We start from the raw sequence: 20,471 nt of genomic DNA, 5'->3' as shown, positions 1-20,471 counted from the left end.
CCAAAAGAGGGACAGGTGGTCACCCTTTTTTCAAAGGTAAAGAAGGGTATTGTATGATACTGTATGTGATTGAGATAAACAGAAGTCACCTTTAAGGTTTTTTTTTGTTTTGTTTTGTTTTTGTTTTTTTTTACCAAACAATGACTTACACCAAAAAAGTTCCTAAAGTGATCTGATGGAAGTACAACACAATATGTAATCACGTGCAGTGTAAAACTGTAGGTCTTATGATTTGTGTTCCGCATGGAAGCTAATCGCACGGCAGAGGAGAAACACATGTTCGAATTGCCTGTGGCTTTTATGGCAGATATTTATTAAGTGAAATAAATACAGTGTTTGAGTAGATAACGTGACTGTGGGCTGAGTAGATGATTTGTTCTCAGAGCTGCATATCATGTCCCTTGTTTCCTCTGCTATAGGCCAGTACAGACAAATGTACAGTATACTACTATATACCTTACAGTGTAGTTATAGAAGTCATGAAATTTCTTAATGACTAAAAGGCCACTTAAAATGTTTACAGTATGGGAGCATGGTACAGCTGCTCATATGTGGTGGTTATTGTCCTTTTCTGTGTCTTTTCCAAGTCTCTGTAAGAGCGATGTTTGAAAGGACTCGTCACATGACTCAGGAATAAGCAGTTCCAACAGCAAATCACAAATGCAGTAGAGCAAATGCCTAAACACAATCACAAGACAAGATTAAGTAAATATAAAATATGTAATTATGGTTAATAAATAATAATACATTAGTCTTAAATCAAGTTTTTCCAGACACACAAAATCTCTTAACAATTTTATGCATTATTCATTCATTCCATACTTGGTTGTGGTAAACTATTACTGCAGCCACAACTTTCCTGGGTAAAGTGCGAGTACCACTGATTAGTCACTCAAAACATTCATACTAGGCAAGATAGTTGAAATGTCTTGCCTAAGGACACAACAACAGTTTCCATTATAGCCATTGCTGCCCCAGAAGTCCCAGTAGTCTCCCATTATATTACAAAACAGGCCCAGACCTGCTTAGCTTCAGAGATCAGAAGAGATTGGGCATTGACAAGGTTATATGACCACAAAGTTGCATTCACAATAGTTTGAAATGTTGATGTGGCAGATATTAAATGCTGGTCCTGGATTTTCCTCAAGATATTATGTGTGTTTCAGTGTTTTTTATACTTTCTCTCTATATATACACACATTTCATCTGGTTGCTCCAATTTCCCCTATAAAACATGTAAAGTAAAAGCTAGTAAACCCTTGGTTTGTCTTTAATGTGTCTTTTGCACACTGACACGCCTTCACTTGTTCATAACTTTTCTTACACTACTTGCACAATGTTTGTCCAATTATTAAAGTTAACAGAGAAGTTACCAGAAACAGGTGCTGAGTGGATGAATTTGCTGTTTTTCCATTGACGAGAAAGAGCTTCTTGGCAGAGCTTGAAGTGACTGTGATCAATGTTTGGAAATGTTTTGTGATGGTCAGTGAGAACAAGCTTCCACAGAAGTACACACTGGGAGAGGGAAGCTGTTGAGAAACCTTTAAGTGCATATGACCGGTTTTCATGTTTTTGCAATTATCACATTGTTTGGTGGGATTGTATGTCTAATAAATATTTATTAGAGTTTTACATCAGTCAAGTGACAGTTTGTGGAACAAAGCTGAAAAGAAAGGTTCACTAATAGAGGAAGTAGCACTGAGTTCTAAAATGGAATACCTCTGTCATCAACACCAATTACCAACCACCAGTTTAGTTTAAACATCCATTTAACAAAATGACCAAGTTTAGTCTAATCAATGTGCAATTTAGATGTTTTGACTGTTGTTAAAATTATGGTTGCTAGGAATACCTCTACATATGTCATATCTGCAGGCCATGTCCAAACAGGAAGTAAAATGGTCAACTTCACCAAAAAAAAAAAAAAAAAAAAAAAAACTTGACAAAACTATGTGAGACATATTTGTTAAATATAATGATGTTAACTATGTTTTAATGAAGAGCAGTCTAACCTGTCATATGCACTTTAATTTGATTTCACATGACCTCTGAATAGTAGCAGCAGTATTGTATTGTGTGGGACATGTGAACTCCTCATGATCAGTGTTTAGTTTAGTTTAATGCTACAGTTATTTGTGTGGTTTGAGTTGAACTGCTGAGTTTAGCATAGTCAGTGTGTGTTTAGTGCGCGGTTTCATTGTTGACTCACTTGTTTATTTGATAGTCCTGTAAAGACTCCAGTACTGTCTCCAGACTGAGACAAAACTTCTCTGTCCCCAGCATATCAGTCACCAGCTCTGTGGAAGAAATACAAGATCAAATACAGTGAATTAACTGTGGCATAAGGTTACTAAAGAGAATAGGTTCTATTACTAGCCATTCTACAGATCAAACAAGTTCAAGATAAGATATAACACTGTTCATTGTCCAGTAGTGAAATTACCTTTCAAGACATTTAATGCAAGAAAGTTGTGGGTTCAAATCTTGGACTGACCATTACACAGTCTCAAACTATAACACTGTCTCTGCTCTTTCCCCTTGGAAAAAATAATTATTAGTATATATATATATATATATATATATATATATATATATATATATATATATATATATATATATATATATATATATATATATATATGTTATTGATGACACTAAATCTATGGATGTGGATTTATTATGGTCAAAAAACCAAACCAAAAAAATGAAAAATAAATTATAAGTACTGTAAGTACTAGTGTAAGACAATAGGACATACGGGGAATAAGCTGCATGAGACACTCGAGGCATCTCTCTTTGGTCTCTTCTCTCTGAGAAGTACTGCGCTCAGGACGAGGCTGAGCAGGTAATGTACCACCAGGCCACACCGCCTCCTGCAGAACTTGCAGGTAAATCACCCAGCAGGGGGCGCTGGTCAGGTGGGCCACTCCCACATCTAGCCATCTGGAACACAGCAGCAGCAATAGTCAGAAACTCACAAAATGAAATGAGAATTCAAAGGCTCGACAGAAGGATTTCCAAATTTTCCCATAGACCACCAAAGCATGAAACAAGGGAGGTCTTTGAGTGTGGAAATTGTGTTATGGGAAAATAGTTCACAAAAAAACAACTGTAGGCTACCACAAAACCATAACTCTTTTGTTTAAACAATACTTTTGTTCTGCAGGACTAAATAGCCATACAAACAGTGAGAGAAGTATTTAGACCACTAAAAGCCTCTGCACCTCTCTATGAAGGTGCCAAACAGCAGTCGAATGGTCTTCTGGATGTTCTCAGTGCACAGCCAGTTCCACTGGTCCTTCATCAACAGACACAGAATATTCAAGGCCACATCTGCCACAGCTGTATCTGAAGTGAGCAAAAACATCCATGGAAACCACCTAGATATTTGCTGCCCACAAGTGGCTGGTTCATGTTACTACTGTACTGTACTGTTGAGAGCAGTACAAACCTGTGCTGGATTTGCCAGAAGCCTTTGTGTTTTTGCCAAACTGTTCACTCCACAATTCCTGGGGCCCTTTCTCAGATAAACTACACATGCGCTGCTCTTGATCCTTCACAAAGTTTTCTAGGCCTGAGAGTGTCATTCCATTGAGCATCTAAAAATAGATTAAACAGTTAAAAACTCTTCTGACATAAACTTATCTTTATACAGTTGTGTACTGACTTACAGGGCTGCTCGCACTATAGCAGTATGTCACTTTAGGAGGCAGCTCAGAAATGTTCAGTGAGGTAGACATCCTATTTTGGAACAGCCTCCTGTTGTGGACAAAAATACTGCAAACTTAAAAGTTCTACATCATAGTCATAAAAAGGTTATTTTTTATGATTAAAAAGGAATGTAAAGATCACCTGTACTTCCTGATCTCCGGCATTCTTCCGTCCGTATCAATGTCAGAGTCCTCAGTTGGACTCAGGTCTGGGTAGGGAAAGGCAGTCTTTAAAGTGTCCAGTGCATTTTCCATCATCTTTGTCAATCAGTCAGAAAACCCACAGACACACAAATTACATTAAGCATCAAATTCGCATTGTTGGAAAGACCATTGTGCACATTGAAAAAAGGTGTGATATTTATCACCTTATCAATTCTTGATTTGCCGACAGGCCTCCTTCCAAAGTGAGCACAGACATCAGAGTTGAGGCCAAGGAACTCCTGCATGTCCTCACTGTTGGCTGTCTCAGGAATACTGCTCAGTTGCTACAAAACAAAATAAATCATATAAAAGCAAAGACACAACCCTTTTTTTTTTATCATGTTAGTACTTATGTATCTACTTTGAGAAAGGTATCAAGTTGGCATTTACGAGCTTCCACTTTCTCACTGTCTGAATTGCCAAATGAAATGTCTGGGAAGATCTTTTTGGGACCTTTGATATCTGAAAAAATACCAATATATAAGACTGAAAGTAGGATTTTTCAGACCATTATGTAAATCACATTTATGGATTAAAATTTTTACTTTTTAGCAGTTTCTTCATTTCTGGCTTTTCCTCCAGGCGTGTTTGCAAGTTGAGAAACTCACTATATCTGCGGTTTATTGTGTGACTGGTGAAAGAGTGCTGAGCGCCACCATTTTCAGATTCATTTATTGTATCAAACTGTAAAACAAAGCAAAAATGTGTGAATTCTACACATGCAAATATTGTTATTTAGTCTCATGTGATAACTACATTTCATATCACCTTTATAGTATAGACAGTAAAGAGATGAGTGCTCGTGCCACGCTGCTCTTTGGCAGTAGTTGTGCCACTTATATGGACATTTTGGATGTTCACAGGTGCTGGGGAGTGGTTAGGACTGTCCAGTGTTAGATCAAACTTTCTTGGGGGTGACTTGTCCTGGGACATGCCCGCTGGCCACAAGGAGTCCTCTGGAACAACCTGTTTAGGCCCAAGACCTTTTAGAGTTGCAAAACACCCAAATGGTTCATCTTCTTCCAAAGTAATCACTTTGCAGAAGTTGGTAGATGGACCGCAATCACAGAAACGCCCTTTTAAATCATAATCTGAATCTGACGGTAAAAGGGAGGTCATGGAGGGCACTTTGCATTGTGGTATAGTGGAGCATTTAACTGTACTTAGTGAACAGCAGGTTACATTGTATTGTGCAATTGAATTTTCCAAGTGAAAGTCTGTTTTGTCACTAGACGCTATGCTAACCATGGAGCCTTGGGGTGAATCCTCAGAAGGTGTTTTAGGACTTAGCTGCTCCTCAGAATCAGACAAACTTGAAGTGACCAGTCCTAGAGGGTCTGAGGAGGACAGTGAGCGGCAGGTGGTCCAGGACTCCTGCTGAATGGGACACCTGTACAATGTATCTGTCGGGAGGGGAGTCATTTCTGGGGGAGCTTTGGAGCGGGTGAAGATTTCCACTATGGTTTGGTTGAGCCAATCAGGATCGGCCACTCTGTGAAGTAGTGGCAGCAGAACATTACAGGTGATGAGCTCGGTGACCATGTAACCACCTGTTCTAGTCTCCATTTGAGGGTACGGGACGAGAACATGGAGTACCAGGTTCACCAGAGCTGTGGAGTAGCTTCTCTCATCAGAGCAAACAGCAGGATGGGGCGTGTCCACTTCACTGTAGATCTCCCATAGACTGATATCCTTTGTATGTGAAGCCTGTATTTGTTTTGCCTTCATATAGCTTTGCAGATGACAGCCATACACCTCCAGCAATCTCTGAATCAGCTCCTTTCTGTCAACTCTGCGTGCACGCTCTTTCAGCTCCATCACAGACTCCAGCATCGAGTTGAGAACTGCCCTTTCAAACTCGCCCTCCACCTCGGGCAGGACAGTGCGGTACCATGACGACACAAAATCCCGGACTGCTTTATGTGCAGCGCTGTGTATTTCATGGTTTAACCTCCACTCATGTTCAGGTGAATACACAGGAGGGTTCACCTTACCCAGTGGGAGGAAGTGCTCTAAATGTAGCAGGCTGTTGGCGTCCAGTAAAGCTCGACAGCCCAGCCAGCCACCCAGGACCACCAAGAAACTGGTGAAGAGGCAGAGAAGCCAAACATTCACCAGGAGATGGAAGAGCACAAGCCAAGACAAGAGAGCCACACATCCTAAGAGACGGGGTTGGCCCAGATACTCTGACAGAGAGGAGAGGAGAGCCATCAGGGAGAAGCATTAGAGAGGGAAGAGCACTGGATTCTGGGAGACATAAAAATAAATAAAATTAAGTATATGTCAATTTGATCATTTGATAATTTTTTTCATCTTAGTTTGAATTAATAACTGCATGATCCTATATCTGCAATGTTCAAGCCACACAACAGATGACACAATATTGCAGAAAGCTAAACGACAAAGAGCTGATTTTAAAACAACAAAACTATTCTTTGGAACAATGTATGAGGAGGGAGGGGATGGATTCTCGCTTTCTCACGGGAAAGATAAATGGGAAGCGGGACAGAGTATTGCAGTCTTGGAAAGGACAACATTCAGTTGTTGAGATTGACAAAGAAGAGATACGACTGGCATACCATGGTCGCCTATACATCAGCTGATAACACACAAGAACAAGAAAATATGAGCACTGTATTGAAGATCATTAAAGCTTGCCAGTTATGGGAAGAATACTTTGAACATGCATTTAGTTACCTCCATTAAAATGTATTTTGTGTGTATTGATGTATTGTGACACATTATCCAATCAGAGTACTGTATTCTCAATACATACAATGCTGTACTTTTACGTCGAGCCTATATTTAAATTATAGTGTAAAGATATACTACAGTATTAATAAAAACTTTATATTTGTTTCACAATTTTTAAAGCATTTTTTATTATTAAATCACATATGCACATGCCACAAGAGCAGAGTTGTATATTTTTCTCTACTTTTATGTGCAGTTTAAAGCCTAAATTAGATGATGATAAGGTATTCTTTTGGTTACTGAAAAGTAACTGTATTCTGAATACAGTTACTTAAAATTAGTTTTCTCAGTATGTATTCTCAGTACATGTATTTAGTTATTTCCGAACACTAGACATTGCAGTGTAAGTTCAGCTATAAACATACAGTATCCATGCTCAGTACCGTCCAGAAACATTTGTGTTTGATGAAATTACTTACCTTCATAGTGGAAGCCTCCAGAGTGCAGCACACAGGTGGTTGTTCGACAGTCCAGGTTTGCTGTAATCTGGATTATCCTGATCAACATGTCTTCATACGGCCCATATGGACAGTGACTTGTCTTGAACCAGTGACTTCACCGAGCCTGCTCATCAAGCCTGCAAAAGAAGCCTATTTCAGTTTGCATGCATTTTATAATGAGGAACCATATAATTATTTCTCATTTTCCAGTCATATTATATGACTGGAAAATGTGAAATTAAAATAATGTGTGTAAAATGTTGTTGGTTTAAGTAGTCTTTATTGTTCGTTGGGCTTTATTGGTCGTCTATTGTTCATACTCTTAGTTACCGTTGTTGAACATGCCCTCATTGTAAATGAATTAATGTGGTTGAAGCGCCCTCCAGTGGTGTACCTGAAGTTCAAGTGGACTTCATGTCCACAGAAATAAAAGCACGCTACTTTATAACGTGTAAAGTCCTATTTTTATTTCCTTTTACTAGCACTTAAAAGTATTCAATAGATTTCGATGAGGTATAATAGCCTAAAGCTTTGAGCCTATTTATAACTCATTGATTGATTCCAAATTCTCGTTCTTGAACACCCCCATATTTGGAAGGAGCGTGTCTCGCATCATGAGCACAGTCTGTCTGTCACAAAGCCATTGTATAATTCCCATGCGTAAAACAGATACAGAATTGTCTTTGTCAGCCCAACGACACAGGAAGACATAAGCCTACATATACTGTGCTCCTCCTATGTGTCTTTCCTCCCTCCCAGCACACGGTAGCATTACATAACGTTTTTATGTAAGTCTCTCCGTCAGTGCTGGCAGAGAGCAGCGCACGGTGCAACAGAGAAGCTCCATCTTTCTATCCGCAGCACGAGTCCGCGATGTCTCCGGGAATAAGCGGTAAAATACCTATAATTCAATTTAGTTAATTAGCTATTAGCTAATTGTTGTTTGTATCTTTACCTAACCTCCATGTGTTGGTGAGCGCTCGTGTAGGAGAGATGACTGTAGCCCGTGATGCGGGTCTTAAATCAAGATATGAAGCTACAACAGTTTATTGGCTACATAGAATTAGAGTTAAATATTTAGATAATTTTGTTCTGGGTTGTACTGGTCGAGCCATGGATGTGATATCTTCACTGTGCTAGCTGTTTGTTGTAATTTAAGCTGTCTACATTATGCATTAGTTATAACTATAGAGATAAGACTGCAGAAGGCTAGGCTTTATTAGGGATAGGATTGGGTGATATCACATTTAACATTATAGACTTTTTCACATTCATTGAAATACATTTTCAGGGAGCAAGTCTGTTTTGCTTGTAGGCAAGCCCAATTCAAACAGCATCATAATATCAGCGCAGGAACATTTTGTTGTCATTGTAAAGACAACAGGTAATAAAGGTAAAATAACACATTTCTAGCAAGTCTGTAGTCTGAAAGCAATAAATAACAATAATAATTTACTCTTATTTTGGATTAGCATCAAGGTGCTTTTTGCCTTCCATGTACTAGTCCCTGCTTGTGAGGTAGTACCTTAACTGACTGTAATCAATAAGTCTGCTAACCTGACTAACCCTCTAATGTTGAGGAATGTGACCATGTGTTAGAAGAAGCACCAAACCTGTTATTTAGACTTTACTGTCACTGGAGTGATTGATTGATTCTAGGTTTTTCTAAAATGCATATTTGAAATCTGATGTTGAACATAATCTCAGAACTCACGCCTCAAGAATCTGACCTGGATTTAGCCTCTTGAGAAATCCACATTTTTTTTTTTCTACTGCAGAAGAGCCTAAGAAATGCACCACACAGAGGACAGGCCTGGAGACCATCGCCCCATTAGTCCAGTCAGTTGAGGAGACCTCTGCGCCCATCTCCACTGAGGTACAGGGCACCATCCCCACATGGATCAATGGAAAGCTGCTGCGTAATGGCCCGGGGAAGTTTGAGTTTGGAAACACTCAGTGAGTCTGCTGCATTTCTAATAAACTTTTGCTTTGCGAAGAGCTGAAATTACACAGCACTGTGTCTGTGTCTTCACAGCTATAACCACTGGTTTGATGGGATGGCAATGCTGCACCAATACAACATCCAAAATGGTCAGGTGACCTACATGAGCCGCTTCCTCCAAAGTGACGCCTTTAAGAAGAACAGTGAGAAAGACCGCATTGTGATGTCTGAGTTTGGGACTCTGGCCATGCCCGACCCATGTAAAAACTTCTTCCAGAGGTTTCTTTCTAGATTTGAGATGATAGGTATTTACAATAACTTATCTGTTTATATTCCACATTATATTTATTACCATATATATCTATTTAACTGCAGAGTTTATTTTTACATGACTTGACAAGTCTCTCTAAATTGTGTACTTGCTTGTACACTGGTAGCTGGTATTGACCAAGGAAGGCAATTACTAAATATAGATGGTTAAGGTTACATGCTGTAGAGTGTGTTGACAAAGAAGGAAAACTCGTTAAGTAAACAGATCCATAAAGACTTTTGGACTTGCTGTTTTGCACTTGTAAAAACTAAATGTGCCATACACATAAAGTATCTGTTTTATAAAACATGTGTCCCACAGAACCCACAGACAATGCCAGTGTGAACTTTGTCACGTACAAGGGTGATTACTATGTCAGCACAGAGACCAACTTCATGCACAGAGTCAACCCGGAAAACCTTGACACAGTGGAGAAGGTAAGAAAAGTATTAGTAGTAGTAGTACTGCAACTATAGTGACAGTGTATACAAAGAATAAGGGGTATGCTTTGCATGAAGGTGGACTGGAGCAAGTTCATCGCTGTAAATGGAGCCACTGCCCATCCGCACTATGATCCAGATGGCACTGCTTATAACATGGGCAACTCCTACGGCAGTAAGGGTGAGTCTGTTTGCCCACAAATCTGCTCCTACTTTTTTGTTGTACAATAGGGCTGCCAGATTTGACTGCCAGAAATTGATTTTTTTAAGTGTTGCAATTTTCAAAAATAGGACATTTTGAACAACTCCAGAATCATTGACATGAGAGAGAAGAGAACATAAACTGATAAACTAATTTCAGCTCATTCTTGTAAAGGTCAAAATTACAAGTACATAAATATTTTTTTCTTTGCAGAGGATATTGCAAAAATGTTTTATAATCATGTCAAACTCAACTTTCATAGCCCAATTGTATAATGTAACAAAAATAACATTTAATTCACCACAGGAGCTCTGTACAACATAATCTGTGTACCCCCTGAGAAAAAAGATGCAACAGACACTCTGCAGGGAGCTAAAGTCCTCTGCTCCATCGTCCCTGCAAACAAGGCCCATCCCTCGTACTACCACAGCTTTGGTGAGTCCCACCTGTTCAGGCCTGTGTTATACTGTATGCTGTTATGTACCGGTGTTATTAAAAAACTGCATCTGATCTTTTCTGTAGCTATGTCGGAAAACTATGTGGTTTTTATTGAACAACCAATTAAAATGGATCTACTGAAGATTGTCACATGCAAACTCAGAGGAAGGGCCCTTGGTGAAGGCATCTACTGGGATCCTAAAATGGACACTGTGTTCCACTTAGTGAATAAGAAAACAGGAGAGGTATAGTCTGCTCCTATGACAGAGAAAGAACATTTTACAGGTTTTTATTTTATAGGGTCCACATGGTGTTTATGTCCATACTGCCCCCTACAGGTGAGTCCAGTGAAGTATTACACCAAAGCCATATCCACCTTCCACCAGATCAATGCGTTTGAGGAGGATGGCTTCCTGATGGTTGACCTGTGCTGTGCAGATGATGGTGATGCCATTAACAACTATCTCATCCAGAACCTACGCAAGTCAGGAGAAGCACTAGACCAGGTTAGCATATACAGGTGCTTTAGATGTGGTGTTCACATTATAGAGTTGATAATGTTATAACTTAAGATAGAGGACAGAGACCTGTATAACTTTGAGAGAAACTTAATATCCACAAATTGTGAACATGATTATTATTATTATTTGTAAATGAATGGATCCACAAACTTACCAGTCACTACTGGTTAATACACTTACCACATGTCAGAATATTTTTAAGTGAATGAAAGTAAACTAAAATCTCCACTGGGTTAAAATTAGGCTAACTAAAAATGAGGTATGATGACAAATCCCATTTTAGCCGTTTTTGGATGATGCTAACAAAAGCCTTTGTGTCTATTCTTTCAGGTGTATAATACATTGTGCAGGCCTTTCCCTCGACGCTTTGTGCTGCCTCTGAACGTGACCAATGACACAGTGACAGGACAGAACCTTAACACACGGCCCAACAGTGAGGCCACCTGTGTGAAAGTTAGCAAAGATAAGGTAACCACTGTTTACAAACCTCATTTCAGCACAACATCTACATTTAGGTAGCAGTCATGTTGACTAATAGTACTTTTAGTCCTTTAGCTGATTTAGTTGATCACATTTTTACTAGTGTTGTTTTTTTTAAATTATCATTATTATTATTATTATTATTATTATCATGAGTGATGAATATTTAAATCTGCCTTTTCACTTATGAAGATGTGGTTTACTTATTTCTTTGTATATATACTTTTTTATCCTAATCATTTTGGGAGCTTTGTAAAGCTTTTCACCAATTAATCACTGCACAGGGCATGTCTGAAGTCGGTAAAAGAATTTTATCAGTCAACTACAACTCTAATGACAGGGATGCAAGCCACAAACAATTTTTTCAAGAATATGTTTCGTTTACTTTCTCAGGTGTTCTGTCAACATGAGGATCTCCATGGAGACGACCTAATGAACTATGGTGGCCTGGAATTCCCTCAGATCAACTATCGCAGATGCAACACCAAACCATACCGCTACTACTACGGCTGTGGATTCAGACATCTGGTGGGAGACTCACTCATCAAGATGGATCTGAGCAACAAAACATTAAAGGTACTGTCCAGACATAGTTTCCAAAAAGATTTACGATTTATACATGACACTAAATCATTCAAATGTAATTAATTAATTATTGATTTAATTATTGTTCGTGTTAATAAATGGATAAACTAAGGATAGTCAGTAGGGTTGGGGGAATTAAACAATTTTTAATAAAGACTGAGATTCCACGTCTAATTGCCGACAATATCTTTGGGTCTTTTAATCAATCCTCTGTCCATAAAAAGTGTATAGTTTACTTTGGAGGAACATTTGACTAATTTTTTTGCTTTAACTTAAAGAACTTTAACTTAAAGATAAAGAGGTGAATAGAGTTCAATATCTTACTCCAGGTTTTACTTTTTTACTGACACATTTGACTTGGTTTTGTCCCAGGTGTGGCACCAGCAGGGCTTTTACCCGTCAGAGCCAGTGTTTGTGTCTGCTCCCGATGCCACGGAGGAAGACGATGGAGTAATACTATCCGTCATCCTCACCCCCTCACAAGTAAGATCCATAGTTTTCAAAAATACAGTACAGTTCAAGCCCAGTAAATCTTGATATCTATGAGTTGCTAGTGCTGCTGGAATTGATAAAAGTACTTCTCTCTCCATGTAGGATAAAGGGACATTCCTCCTTGTTCTCAATGCCAAAACGTTTGAGGAGCTGGGAAGAGCTAATGTTCCTGTGAACATTCCCTATGGGTTTCATGGTGCCTTCAGTGCCTCTGCATAACTCTGTATAACCTGTACTAGCATAAACCACTAATGCCTTTTTTAACCACTACTATATCTTATTCAAAAAATTAAGCCAGTATTCTGTTATATTACAACAAAGAGCTTGTCAATAAACTAGATTCTTGTGAAAAAACAATCAATACAACAAAAGGGAAAAAGGAAAACAACCCATAATATATAACATATGTATTCTTAGATTTTGTAAGAGCTATTTCAAGCATGTTTTATATGGGGGTTAACTCAGACTTTCACAAAATTCTACTTAATTGAGAGGCGAGTTGAATTATTTTTTTACTGTATTGTATTTGTATTTATAAATACAATGCAACATTCATTTATTAATATTTGCTCAGTGGCATTTAAGTTACTTACTATATGTTAATGACAACATATTTTGTTTTTAATTCCAACTTGTATCAATGACCGTGAATGTTATTGCAGTAAATTTTATATGATCTTAGTCAGTTTTATATTTTTATATCCATTAAATTTCTTTTGCAAGTATTGTGATGTTCTTTGTTAATACATGTTTGAATGCTTTTATAATGCCATATTTACAAGTTCAGTGCTTCTTAAATGGGCAAAAGACTCAGAATTGTTTCACATAATTATGTCAACAATGCTCTTAAAAGGTTAACAAACCTGTCTAGCAGCCAAAAGGCTTCCAGTATGCATTGAGCTGAATGACAGCCTAGGAACTTTGTGTTGTTGTGCTGGTTTTCAATGTGAAAATGTATTGATAATGTATTTAACAGATTTAACACTTTAGAAATATCAGACATATTAGTAAACTAGTAAACAGTCAGCAGCTTTTACGTCACATGATTAGTTTAAAGAATTGTGAATAGTAAACATGCAATGCCCAAATGATACACTAGAGGTCAGCACTTTCTAGTTATGAGTCAAAATCTGGTCTAGTTTACTGCCCCCAAAACTCTATGGCCAGAGGTGAAGTTTCAACAAACAATATTTTAAATTTAAAAATACAATGGTCATACAGGTGTGAATAAAACATACAAATGTCTCTTTATACACAGAAATGTAAAAGTAAAAAGCTTACCCATTTCAGAGCCTCTTACAGAGTCCTGTTCCTTGTTGCTGCATGTGTGGTCAGACAGCAGATGCACATTCCCATAGAGAGGTGAACAAAGGCAGAGGAGGAAAAAATTCCTGCAGATTTACCATCAGTTAAAGCCGCAACAACCAAACTAGGGAAAAAAAGTTTTAGAAAACATTTTTGGTCCCAAATGTCTAAAAATGTGATAATGAAAAAAGAGGAAATGCAACCTGACTCAGAAATAGCTGTCACTTAATTTTTCATGTAGCATTTAAACAGAATTTAATCATCTTTTTCAATTGAAACTTGATGTGACATAGTGAACAATTTAAAATGTACAGTAAATGAAAGGATTTGCACATAATAACTCAGTCTTGTATGTTTCATTGTAGAATGAATGTTGTTGTGATTACTGTGGAGGTTGGATACATGGAGTGGATGCACAGTGTCACTGTGTTTATTTTTAGTCTGTTTGATGTATTAATATCCCACAAGTGTTGAGCAAAGCTGAAAACAGAGCTGTCACAGAATGTTTCTGTAATAAGAGTAAAGTGACCAATCAAATGGGAATGGACAGTCTCACATTATTGTTAAACAGGCATTATATTACTTCTTGTTTTGACAATACATGCTCTTGTTTATGTACTACAATATAGTCTAAAAATAGCTATATTTTACAAAATGTGAATTTTACTCATTAAAATACACCCATGTATACGCTTCAGGCAGTAACTAGTTAGGATTACTGTAATTAGATTTTATGAATAGCAATTGGATTATATTTGAAACTAAGTAACTAAATGATCTGATTATTTTTCCAGAGTAACTTGCCCAACACTGGTTAGCATCCCAAATGGGGAGAGGACAGTCTCATATACGTCCAGTGCACGAGGCAATAATGTGAATTCTATACTTCAATTAAAAGAGGTAAAGCTCTTTAAAACAGATAATTACTAATAAAATAAATAAAAGTGTGTTCATAAAAATATGTATGACCCTACACATTTAATAGCTTACTTCTGAGAGCTACTGTACAGTTACAGTATACAGTACAGTGCCACCTAAACACTTGAAACAGACATGTATTGCCCCTAATTTAGATGTTGAATTTACTCTACATATTCCAGACACAACCAGATGTTCAGAGGTCTAGTTTATCCTGTACTCTGTCTTGAGTGCGTTCTTCGTTACAGTATGCTGCGTATGCATGTTATGTGCACATTTCCAGCCCAGGATCCAGAGCGTCTTTTGACCTTCAGTGCTGAGCGCGATATGTGGCTGTGGTATTTCCCGCCGGCACGCTCTCCATATAGACTTACACAAAACACTAGAGCAGTGCTGCAGTCTTTTCAATACAGCTCGTCTGATTCAAGTTAACCCATAAAACATGTCTGACATATTAATCAGCTCTGCATGTTGGGGTACTACTATGGCACTGCTGCTGGGGGCAGGGCTCTTATTGGGCCATCTTAGTGGCCAATAAGAAAAGCCTGAAGCTTCTCCTAGCAACACAAGTCTTTTTCTAAGAGGTGTAGCAGCAAACTGATACCCATAATTTGACTAAATGAATCACGGTAAGTTAACAGTTCCACAGCAGAAACACAAGTTTGTCTGCAGCGCAGCCCCCAAAACATCTCCTCTCTTGCTCCCCATCTGTCTCTGAGCGAAGCAACTCCTGTCTTACCATCTTAAAGGAACAGGCTGCATATTTAAGTTTTTTCATTGTCCCAAGGCATTGTGGGAAATGGACTGTACTTGTTGACCTCTCAGTACTGAATGGTGGGGCCTCTTTGAGGAGGCAGCAGGAATACCTTGGCAAACAGCTATCATTTTCCTAAGACACTACCAACCTCTCAGTCCAACCGCACTTTCTCTGCAGATGTGGCTGTTGAGGATTGGATGCTGTAAAAAAGGTTAGAATAAATGCATTAGCTACTGAAACCAATCAGAGGTACAGACCTAGAAATGTTAAAAATACAATTAGCTTACTCATTGATCCTCAAAACAGTAAAAGAGTGAATTTAGACAGAAGCAACAGATTTCGTTTGTGTGTCCTGGCTTATGTACAGCACCTGTTGCCAGGCTACAGCAGTGCATGTGAACATGGCGGATGACCTCTGACCCCGGGTGCATTCCTCTCGTTGCTCCTCTGGGAGTCGGCGAGAGCACATGTCACATGCACCATACTGGACTCAGATAAATATATTCAATCTGGGCTAGTAACTGGCCCATCCATCTTGGCCCAGCTGTGAGCTACAGTCTGCAGTGAAATCTCTCTGATAAAAACATATTTTATAGTGTCACCTGTGTGTTACTTTTTATGGAGCTGTGTCTACTAAACTGAGGCAGAATAGGTTATTTTGTAGACCTTGTCTCAGTCTGACCTTACAAATGTGGAACTAGCTCTAACAAGTTTAGAGTTTCTGCTGATTTTGGGTAAATCAGGGTGGCATGAAGAAACGGTCTAGTTGGTCACAAACCATATAATTAAGTGCACGTCTGACCTCTGTCATTTTTGGCATCTTCCATCCTGTTTCTCAGTTGTCTAACATTAGGAACAAAAGCTCTCTTGAGCTCATTTAGCCCTGTTACAATGAGGGGAGACAAGGTAAAAAAGCCCGCCCTTTGAAGTATGCTCCCCCTGTTCGGCCACAGCCCCTCCCCCCTGTGTCCTGAGTCAGACTGTTACAGTAAAGCACCTCTGCCCAGCTCCCCTGTTCAACCTTAGGTGACCCACGCAGACACGCCCACCTCTCTTCTTCTGCAGGAATGTTGTGGACGAGTTTTTAATTTTGCCCCTCTGCCCGTCCGGTCCCTATGTGCCCTCGAATGTGTCCGTGCAGCATTAACACAGACTGACACCTCAGATTAGCCACAGACATCAGGAATGCTGCAGCCTTTTGGTGCCACGGGGACTTGGGCCAAAAACGCCCTCGCCAAGTCCACGTGTGAAAAACAGGGCCATAGGGTAGGACAAGAAGGGGGACAGTTACTGGAGGTCTGACTCATTATTGGTGACACATGCATTTTAGGGCCATCAATATGGAGAGAAGATTTTTTTTTATAAATACTGTCACTTATGGTTAGATTTAATATGAAATAATAAAGATGGGTTGTTATAGTGATATCAGATAGGCATTGAGTACAATAATGAGGAATTTACAATTCAACCACAGATGCTTGATTAAAACAAAATTCCCAAATTGCTAATAAAAATGTATATACACACATAGGCTATACCACTGTGTTTGCCATAATAATAAAATATTAAGGTATCTTAGTAAGGTATTAAGGTATTTTTTACATAGGCAGATGAACAATATTATATTTAATACTTACATACTAAACCAAAGTACCCTCAAAAAGTACAAAGAATCATTGCACTATTATTTTTATGACTCGTGTTTATCATGGTTTTATCATTATCATGCAACTTTATGTCACTGAAACAATAGCCCTACTATTATTTCAGTGACATAAAGTTGTCGTCAGTATTTCATAGTAGTTCATTTGAATATAGTGCACTTTTTTGTTTTGTATTTGTTTATCCACTACATTCTGAAGTGGTCAAGGTCACTGTTGGTGTTTTCCTGTAGAAAAGAAGCTGAAATGCAGAACCCACAGCTGTGTACCAACGCCTGAGGAGACCCTAAAACACAAAGCTCACCGCCGTCACAACTCTGTTTAAGCGCCTTTGCAATTTAATCAGCTTTATCAAAGTCTATCTTCCAAATACATAACTTTGTAAGCTTAGCCTAATCGTATCAAAGGATTTAATATTGGTTAATTGTTGGAATAATAATAGCAAAATCCAACAAGTGTGAGAATCATATTAATAAATCATATTCAGAAACAAAGCTGTATATAAAATGCTGTTATTTGGACAAGGTAAAGAGAGAACAACTGATTTCTGGGTTAGCACGAAATGCCTTGAATTATTAAGTATGAGCACATAGCAAAAATAAAGAAAGCATTATTATTATTCTGTGATATGTTGAATAAAATTATGTTTAGGAAATGTAAATGTAAAAGGAGAACAATGTATAGAAGTGCACAATACTGTTTCTTATGTTCATTTCATTCATGCGGTGTTTCTGTCATTGTATCATGTGAGCAAAAAAGAATAGCTGTAGGAACAAAGAGACGATACAATATATGACTACTTTAATTAAAACAACAACATGGCAACTTTTTTCACTTAAAACAAACCAAGTGCGGTATAGTCTAAAATTTTAAATTATTAATTTTGAGGAGTCTTTAATGTGTAGTTATACATTTGTGTGTGATAATTAATATCTGGACATATCTGGACTCCTAAAATGCAAAAAAAAAAAAGTGTATTATTTGCACTTAGAGACAAAAGATTAAATCAACAACAAACAATTAGGTCATAACTCTTAATCTTGATTATTCAACTGCAGTTAATCATGAACATTAAATTACTGCAAAAGAAACCTCCGCATTTAACACTGTTTTTAAATTACTCTATACATGTGTCAATATAACTACATCTTGAGCTGAAAATCTGGTAAAGAACCCACATATTAGGTTGTATAAAAACACCACAGCAGCTCAGACAAATTATGCATCATAATTTAATTTTATACAAAACACCTAAACTTGATTCAGATGACTAATATTTCATTCTTTCCTTCCTTTGAACAGAATACTGAATTCTGTTTAAAGCCAAAGTATACACCTGTGATAGCTGTATATTTCGTAGTTCGTTTTTCCTCCATTTTATCCAACACTCATGCGACCTAATCTGTGTTTAATAAAATACCCCTTTTAGTTCCACAAACTTAATTTAGTTCCTGGGTTCATTGGGTTGAAACTTTTCCCTGTGAGAGTCTTGTGTCATCGGTGAAAAAAGGAAAGCACATCATATACTGGGGCTCTGTCTGATTTCTATGGCAACCTGAAGGCTATTATCGTACCTTGCCATTCATTATGAAAGGAGCTTGGCTGGTCGGGGAGGGAACAGCGTGAGGACAGTGGGCTGCTTTCTCTCTGCTCACAGCTGGGAAACACAAGAGGAAAAGGAGTGAGGGAGTAGAAGAGAAAGTGCAATGTGTTTTATTTCATTCATGTTTACACATACAGTAGCAGTGGGGTCTGGAGCCACGAGTGACAAAACTGCACCACTCACACAGCACAACAGCGGTTAAAGAGGCTGAAGTAACCGAGACAGACATCAAGCACCTGTCATCGCCACCAGGGGGAGCATCAAAATTTGACACAAAAATGACATTCTGTATCATCTTTTAACTCAATTCTACATGATAAACATTATTTTATCAAGTAAATGTGGATGACTGACGTGACCATAACTATTAGAAAGTATAGAGATACACTTCTGCAATGCCCAGAAAGAGTCAAATAAGGAACATAATATGAATACAGAGCATCAAATATCAAGCGACTTTTCTAAATACTAGTAAAGTCCAAAAATATGGTGGTTTAGCCCTTTTGTTTTTAGGCTTTGGCATATCATTACTGATGCACTCTCCTTGTACTTTGGTTGTGAGTGAAGAGATTAAAATCTTTGTGCCAGATTAAGTATGAAGACCCAAACTGGTACCTTAAAGGCGCACTAACGTTTCTGATGGGGGGCTGCCACTGTGGAGATTTAATGGCTTTGCTTAGAATGTTCCAAGGTACGGCATTTTACCTTGCCTTGCATTTATTATAGTTTTAAGTCTTACCCGTGACAGGGATTTTGCTTTATTTTTTTCATATTTTCTCCACAACATGTCAAGGCTAAAATTAACATCAAGTGTATGTAGGGGCAGTTAAGAGTGAGGGATTGTAAAGCAACAAATTTTTCAACAAGTTTTATCTAAGGATGCACTGATCTGATACTGGTATTGGATATCAGCACCAACACTTAGTTTTGTTGTTGTTTTGTTGTTGTTCGTAGTTTGTAGTTTTTTTTGCTGGATCGAATATGAGCTTCCAAATATCGGGTCAAACAATATCCAGTTTGAACATATGAAATGATTTAATAAGACTATTAACTGGTCTTAATAGTCCCAGAAACTTGTTCTGTAGTTACTTGAGAAATAAATAACAACTACATAAATGCGGTTTTCAGCCTCTGCACTGGCTTCAACTGATATCGGCAGATACTTAAAGTCATAGTATCGAAATTGGTATCGGAACTGAAGAAGCTGGATTGTGGTTTTATCTTACCAAAGATATTGTATATATAGATACAGGCCTGTGATGCTAACATGTATGCATCTATGCTCAAACTCTTTTCCCCCTCTTATTGGTCAGCCTCTATCAGCTCTGAATGAGTGACAGGTATATTTTTGGATCATAAAACCATTCACAAAGCGACTAAGTGTATGAATTGTGATTAAATTGAATCTGGGTTTAAGAAAACTGCTACAATCATCTATCTTTCTCCTAAAATACAACATGGTAAGAACAAACAGACCAAATCATCATCATCAGCATTTTAAACTGCAACTCCATGTACAAAGCAGTGTAAATCGCACTTGTCTAATCCAGCAGATAAGGTCGTGTAGTTGAGTGATTGCCTGAGTTAGCCGAGGCGCTGGTGCTGCTATAGTGTGACAGTCAGTGCATTAGCAGCCACAGTCCATTCTGCGTGTCCCCAGAGAGAGCAGAGGCCCGTATTAACATTCCCCTCAGAACTGCCACAGGATC

At 38.2% G+C, this 20,471-nt stretch overlaps 2 protein-coding genes across 2 annotated transcripts; one reads left to right on the top strand and one right to left on the bottom strand.

The window, feature by feature from the left end:
* Nucleotides 1–326: 326 nt before the first annotated feature.
* snx19a (sorting nexin 19a) lies at nt 327–7,131 on the bottom strand. Its single transcript, XM_055148656.1, has 12 exons — nt 7,088–7,131; nt 4,683–6,161; nt 4,460–4,598; nt 4,276–4,376; nt 4,079–4,198; nt 3,853–3,968; nt 3,672–3,759; nt 3,452–3,599; nt 3,225–3,348; nt 2,759–2,943; nt 2,210–2,297; nt 327–678 (listed from the first exon to the last, which is right to left on the bottom strand). Exons 2-12 carry the CDS (start codon nt 6,123–6,125, stop codon nt 546–548), a joined length of 2,685 nt encoding a protein of 894 aa, XP_055004631.1. The 5' UTR covers nt 6,126–6,161; nt 7,088–7,131; the 3' UTR covers nt 327–545.
* A 727-nt stretch (nt 7,132–7,858) lies between these two features.
* On the top strand, nt 7,859–13,161 carry LOC110158495 (carotenoid-cleaving dioxygenase, mitochondrial-like). Its single transcript, XM_020923001.2, has 12 exons — nt 7,859–8,000; nt 8,887–9,064; nt 9,144–9,355; nt 9,682–9,797; nt 9,879–9,981; nt 10,309–10,437; nt 10,525–10,685; nt 10,779–10,946; nt 11,292–11,429; nt 11,835–12,017; nt 12,399–12,509; nt 12,621–13,161. Exons 1-12 carry the CDS (start codon nt 7,982–7,984, stop codon nt 12,735–12,737), a joined length of 1,635 nt encoding a protein of 544 aa, XP_020778660.1. The 5' UTR covers nt 7,859–7,981; the 3' UTR covers nt 12,738–13,161.
* The last annotated feature ends 7,310 nt before the right edge of the window (nt 13,162–20,471 follow it).

This window comes from Boleophthalmus pectinirostris, unplaced genomic scaffold (genome assembly GCF_026225935.1).
Source record: "Boleophthalmus pectinirostris isolate CB_2022bp ecotype Guang Dong unplaced genomic scaffold, ASM2622593v1 HiC_scaffold_12, whole genome shotgun sequence".
Classification (NCBI taxonomy): Eukaryota; Metazoa; Chordata; class Actinopteri; order Gobiiformes; family Gobiidae; genus Boleophthalmus; species Boleophthalmus pectinirostris.
The sequence above is the reverse complement of the archived record's forward strand: the minus strand, read 5'-3'. Positions and strand labels throughout refer to the sequence as shown.